The 6,936-nt window shown below is 34.8% G+C and overlaps 1 protein-coding gene across 1 annotated transcript; it reads right to left on the minus strand.

The window, feature by feature from the left end:
- Nucleotides 1-1,398: 1,398 nt before the first annotated feature.
- On the minus strand, nt 1,399-5,833 carry LOC125206645 (putative receptor-like protein kinase At3g47110). The gene is made up of 4 exons (XM_048105886.1): nt 5,005-5,833; nt 4,782-4,925; nt 1,903-3,888; nt 1,399-1,802 (listed from the first exon to the last, which is right to left on the minus strand). The coding sequence occupies exons 1-4, from the start codon at nt 5,831-5,833 to the stop codon at nt 1,399-1,401; spliced, it is 3,363 nt and encodes a 1,120-aa protein (XP_047961843.1).
- Between the last annotated feature and the right edge of the window lie 1,103 nt (nt 5,834-6,936).

Consider the following 6,936-nt stretch of genomic DNA (forward strand, 5'->3'; position numbering starts at 1 on the left):
ACATTCGATGAAAGTAAGTTTGAAAAAATAGTCATAAAACATTCTACAAAACATCTATCAACCAAACGAACTAAAAAATTGCCAGAAAAGCAAAACACACACGAAAACAAGCGATGAAAGTACATGAATAATCGGATAACCATAATCGCGAAATATGAATCTACAAAACCGTGTTTATCAACAAATACAGGAGATACACTGTTTTAAGACTACCAATCAAACTTACTTTTCTACAAATTATCCATGTCGACTAATTATAAGATGACAACCATCAACATAGGCCCATTCTACACATCTAAACAAGACAAAAAGCTTCAACATTTTAAACAAATCTAGAGAGAGAATTGCGTCTTCAATTTTGATTTGAACAATTTGTCTGTTGTCACACGCTTTGATCGCAATAGTATTAATATTGAATGCCTAACTAAATTAAGAATTCAAAACGTGGGCAACAAAAACCACAACATAACATCACATCTAAAAACGACACATTCTCTCACGATTCAGCACCATCCACGTTGTATGGTTTTATGTAATATAATTTCCACATTCAATCACATTCTTCGAAAATGAAATTTTCCAAAAATTAAAAATAATAAAATTGATGAGTAATTTGTAGTATTTCAAAGGGGAAGTTTAAGTAGTTAGATTTCCTACCTAACATGGGATTTCTCATTAGTGGGGAGATTTCTTAGTCGGCATATAGGGAACATTTCTCACTTGGTCGGAAATAATTTATTTTCTATATAAATTTTATTGTGTTCATGATTCATGAATCATGTAATTATTTAAGATTAAATACATGAAATTATAGAGCAAGAAAAAATGAATTCTTCGGATTTGAATTGGGCTTGACCTTAGTTGGAGAACAAGGAAGGCCCGAACCCGACCATTTTTCTGGATCAAAATGGGCTTATTTCTTTTGGGCCCATACTGTTTGGGCTGCACAATACGCTGTCGTATATGATCTAACAAGAATAGAGATCAAGTTGAAAGCAATGTAAATAAATGAAATAGGAATTTCTATATCAAAACAAATATTACCTCCGTCCACAAATAAAATGAAATACTACCTCTGTCCATAAAAAATAGACTAGTTTAACTATTTTGGACCGTCCACTAAAATTAGACAAATTTCTAAAATGAAGAGTCTCGTAATATCATGATGTTATGGTCGGTAGTTGAAATGGTCTTAATAAATAATCCAAAATAAATATGAATTAATTGGCATAAATATATACTCCCTCATTAAATATTTTATATTGTAGCCTCATAAATATGCAACAACACAATACAACAAAATATTTATAAATATATTGTTCCACATGTTTATACATTTATATATTTTGCCATGTAGAATTTCCAGAACTGATAAGCAATAGTACTATAATACAACAATCAAACCCTATTATTTCGAATACTAACGGGAAACGGATGTAGTGGACGACGACTTTCTGTACCTGCTACAAGTGTTGCGTAGATCTTGCGCAGAGCAGCCGCTGCTTCAATCATGTCGATTCTTTCTTCCGCTGAAACAGCTGAGCATTTCATTGCCAATTCAAATATTGACAAAAAACATTGCTTCTTTGCAGAAAAATGTTGATCATCAATGGATAGCATAGCATGTGGCACAATTTCAGTTACTGCACTTTTCTCCAATGCTTCACTCACCCACTCTTTTATGCTCCTTTCTTCGCCGAACATATCATTTGTTGGATTCTTTCCGGTGAACATCTCTAGCAGAAGTATCCCAAAACTGAATACATCCCCATTTGTGGACACTTTGCCTTCAGATCCAAACTCTAATTGTAACACCATGCATTCAACATTTGGTATGAATTAGGTAAAATATTTAAATAAGATGAATATTAATTTTGAAAAATTAGCATCAAGCATCATCACCTGGCGCTGCGTAACCAATGGTTGCCACGGTTTGTGTTTGGATGACAGTTTCCCCTTCATCGAAAAGCTTAGAAATACCAAAATCAGCAAGATGAGCAGTCATGTCTTGATCAAGCAACACATTGCTTGGCTTTATATCACAATGAACAACTGGGAATGTATGGCCGTGGTGAAGATATTCCAAGGCTGCTGCAACATCTATGGCTATTTTCAATCTTTGTATGAGATCCAAACCATACATGTCGGAATGTAACCACTTATCCAAGCTCCCATTTGGCATGAATGTAAGAATCAATGCTTTGAACTCCATATTACAACAACATCCAATAACTCGAACCAAGTTTCTATGTCGAATGTTGCTCAATATAGTAGTTTCAGCATCAAAGCTCTTTGTTGCTCCTTGTAGGTCCAAGTTGAACACTTTCACCGCAACTTTCAACCCATCAGAAAGTATTGCTTCGAATACAGAACCAAAACTACCTTTTCCAAGTAGGTTGGTTTCACTAAATGAACTCGTTCCTCGTACAAGTTCTATGTAAGGAACTCTTCTGTATTCAGCAGTTAGCGGTGAAGTATCAACAGAAAGTGTCACTTTTTTCTTCTTACACATCCTCATGAGAACAAGAGTAGCAATCACCACAATGACAGCTAAAACCCCTAGCGTCACCATGGCTTTCTTTAACCATGATCTATGATGCTTTTCTTGACATGGTGGAACTTGGAATGTTATTGGACCACAAAGAGCTAAGTTGTGAGAAAAAGACAGAGCACTGAAGTTACGAAAATTACCCCCATCTGGAATTTTCCCCTCTAGTTTGTTGTTGGAAACATTAAAATTTTCAAGAAAGGGGAGGTCTTCTAAGGACTTGGGTATTGACCCGGAGAGATAATTGTAAGATAAATCCAATGTTCTCAATCCTTTAACCTTTCCCACTGACTGAGGAATGGAGCCGCTAAGCAGATTCTGTGATAAGTTAAGAAAATCCAATGTTTGGCAACCATCAATTAAAGTGGGAATATCGCCTGAAAATTGATTTGACGACAGATCTAGAGAGGTGAGTAACTTCAAATTTCCTAGCTCAGATGACAAATTACCGCTCAAATAATTGGTGGACAAGCTCAATTTTACAAGGTCTGTGAGAGCCCAGAATTTGGATGGGATAGATGAATTCAATTGGTTGTGAAAGAAGCTGATGACTCTCAAGGATTTAACATCGCCCAAACATTCTGGTATTGGACCTACAAGCATGTTTACACTAAGGAACAACTCCCCCAAATGATTCAGTTGGCAAAGATCATTAGGTATAAACCCTACCAATTGATTGCCAGTAAGATATAGTCCTTGGAGCTGGTTTAATTTCCCAATTGTAGGTGGAATGGTTCCACCCAACTGATTTATAGCCAAATTTAGTACTAGCAAACTGCTAAAGTTAGCTATTCCAGACGGAATGTCACCCATGATGTTACAGTATGATATGTCAATTCTCCTAAGAGATGAAGAAAAATTCCCAAATGAAGTAGGAAGGATGCCATTCAATGGATTGTATGATACATCCAATGTCTGCAAATTTGGACAGTTAGTTAATGAAGAGAGAAATATCAATTCTTGAGATGGGAATTTTGCTGCACTTAAGTTATTTTCCCAGAGGAGAAGTCTTTGAAGGAGCTTCAAACTACCAAAGTAGGGTATGTAGCCACTAAATGAGTTGCCATGCATGTCTACGCCGATAAGGTTAGAAGCATTGGTGATGGAGGTTGGAATTAGGCCACTAAGTTTGTTTTTGGCTAATAGAAGCCATTGCAGATTGGGAAGTGAACTCCCAAAATCTGAAGAAAGTGTACCAGAAAACTCGTTGCCTGAAATTTGTAACGCCTGCAATGTTGATATGTTGAATATTGAAAATGGGATGGACCCATGTAAGAGATTCCTGAACACATCAAGCACTTCCAGTATTGGCAGAGTGCCAATTTCTTGTGGTAATTCACCTGCGGTATATATCAACATAAATGAGGTAGTAACATTGAATATATAAGAGGCGTATAAAAATTAACTCTATCTTTTATCAAAACAAATAACTATGATATTGTATGCACCTATAATGAACATTTTATAAATATATAAAAGGCTACCCCTTGTAATGAACATTACGTATATAATGTTCATTACATGGGTATAACGAGTGGTTCTATTGACAACTATATTGAAATGAGAATTCAATGTGAAACATGATATTGGTAATTGGGAAACATGATTTTGTTTGTGTAAATATGATACTCTGTTTGTCCACTAAAAATTGATCATTGGTGGAAGACACGTGTTATAATAAAAAATTGGTAAAGCATGGGAAAAAAAAGTGGATAATATGAGACATAAAGTTAGAGGGAGAATGATAAAAATATTGAGTAATCAATAGATAACTTTTCATTTTTTGCATGAGACTAATTTTTGTTGGCAACGAAAATGGAAAGATTTTACTCTTTTTTGTGGATTTAGAGATATAATTTAAATCGTGATTATCTTTTTTTTTTTTCCAAAAATTAATATATGGAATAAATATATAAGAAACAAACATATTGAAGTCAGACATAATGTGAATGATATGGAAATCGACTAATCAATAAATAGAGTTAATGCTATAAAACATGACATTGGGGGTGCCTTTTTCGAAACATAATCCCTTAAAAATAGATCACATTTATCATTTTGATATATTCTTTCATTAACAATACTCCAATCATTTTTTTATTTCTAATTATTTCTCTTTTACTTTACCAATTATGCTTAAAAATTCGTATCATTTCAAAATATTATCTATTTTTTATGGGCATATTTAACTAAAATCATAAACAAAAGGGTAGAATTGTCATGTATAGAATACCTGTGAAATGATTGTCTGACAAGTAAACGTGTCTAAGTGTGCTCGTATTTCCAATTGCATGACTGATGTTGCCACTGAGATTGTTGTTGAGTACAGCCATATATTCAAGGTGTCTGCAATTCCATATATTTGATGGAATATGCCCTTCAAAAGAATAAAACCAAAATTCATAAATTAAAGTTGTATATTTGGATATTGACAAAAATGTATTTGAATAATATACCTGTGAAATGATTGTACCCCAAAGACAAAACCCTAAGCATGCTCACATTTCCCATTGCTTGAGGGATGTTGCCACTGAAATTGTTTTCGCTTAATGAAAAAATCTGAAGATTTTTGCATTTCCATATGTTCGGTGGAATATCTCCTTCGAGTCCGTTTAAATCTAGTTCCAGTAATTCGATATTGGACATGTTACTGCACATATCACTTGGGAGCCAACCTGATAGACTATTATTTCCAATTCTAACTTCTCCAACATAAGAAATACCATTGGGAATAGATCCACTCAACTGATTGTTGTTCAAGTTTAATATTTGTAACATTTGAAGCTTGGAGTTGTTAAACAAAGATGTAGGAATTGTACCTAAGAAAGTGTTGTTGTACATATAGAGTTTCTGTAGTTGAGGTAAACTTCCCAGCCATGTTGGTATTTCTCCAGTGAATGAATTCACTCCTACATTCATCACCTTCAAACGACGCAGTTTAGAGAGCTCAAAGGGTAACTTTCCCACGAAACTGTTGAAACTGATGTCCAAATATCTAAGAAACGTAAGGTTTCCGAGATGTGGGGCAACAGTTCCAGAAAGGCCATAGCCAGAGAGATTGAGAGCAGTGACACGGCCGTGTTTGAGGCCACACGACACACCAACCCAATTACAAACTGATATATTTTGAGACCATTTGGTGCTCAAAATAGCATTAGGGTCGGAAGTGATGGAGTTTTTGAAGGTAATAAGTGCATGTTTATCAGTGGTGTTGGAATTCAAGGAGAAGGTAAAGCTACTTAAGAAAATGATCGGAAGGGCAAAGGAAAGGATTGAAGTCTCCATTAGTAGTTAATTTACTTCTTGTTCATCAACCGAGCTTTTAATGTACTAAGTTAGGTACTAAACAACTAAGTCTACTTTGTCAAAAACTAGAAAAATGCTTGTGTTGTACTAAACCACTAAGCACTGTGCTCCACTATGTTAGTTTGCGAAGGGTGCGGGTCATCGTCGTCTATTTAACTTTGTCACTATTCTAAGTTTTAATAATGCAATTCTAATATGACATATACTCCCTCCGTCTCATTTAAGTGCAACATTTAGGAAATTATCTTAAACTTTATGGAGTAATAGATGCTCAATCAAATTCTTCTTACCACGCATATTTTCCGCAAGAATTTTGGGAAGAATTTTTTGCATGTATTATTGCAGCAAAAAAGATGATTCCGTTGCCTTGGCAGTCCCAACACTCCGGACTGACATCATGTGAGGGGGTTCAATCAGAGTACGTCATTTCAACAAAATCTGCCCCTCCATTGCCAACTGTGCTACGGAGTCGTAATGTGGAGATTTATACTCCTTTCGTTGCAAAGATAGATGGAGCATTTCTTTTGAGCACGAGATTTATGAAATCGATTCGTTAAAGGTTAAAATAAGAGAGAATAAAGTAAGAAAATGTAACGTAAGAGAAGGAATAAAGTTTTCACTAAAAAAGAAAATGACTCAACTATTTTGGAAAAATTAAAAAGAAATACGACTCAATTATCTTGGGACGGAGGAAGTATTTAATAAAAAAATTAAGAATAGGTAAAGAAACAAATGAAAACAATTTCAAGAGCTAGTTGCTTGGAGTTGCTTTAATTCCCCATTTGTTGGTGGAATTGGTCCACTCAGCTGATTTATGGCCAAATTTAGAAATAGCAAACCACTAAAGTTTGCTATTTCAGATGGAATGGGACCCATTAAAAATTTCCAAATGAAGCAGGTAGGATGCCATTAAGTGGATTGGATGATACATCCAATGCCCGCAAATTTGGACAATTAGTTAATGAAGAGAGAAATGTCAATTCTTCACATGGGAATTTTTCCAAAGGAGAAGTAACGTGAATCCTCTAAATTGAAGACTCATGAATTTGCCCCGGATTTATTCTTGTAAATAAATCCAACAA

The sequence above is a fragment of the Salvia hispanica genome, chromosome 2, assembly GCF_023119035.1.
Source record: "Salvia hispanica cultivar TCC Black 2014 chromosome 2, UniMelb_Shisp_WGS_1.0, whole genome shotgun sequence".
Classification (NCBI taxonomy): Eukaryota; Viridiplantae; Streptophyta; class Magnoliopsida; order Lamiales; family Lamiaceae; genus Salvia; species Salvia hispanica.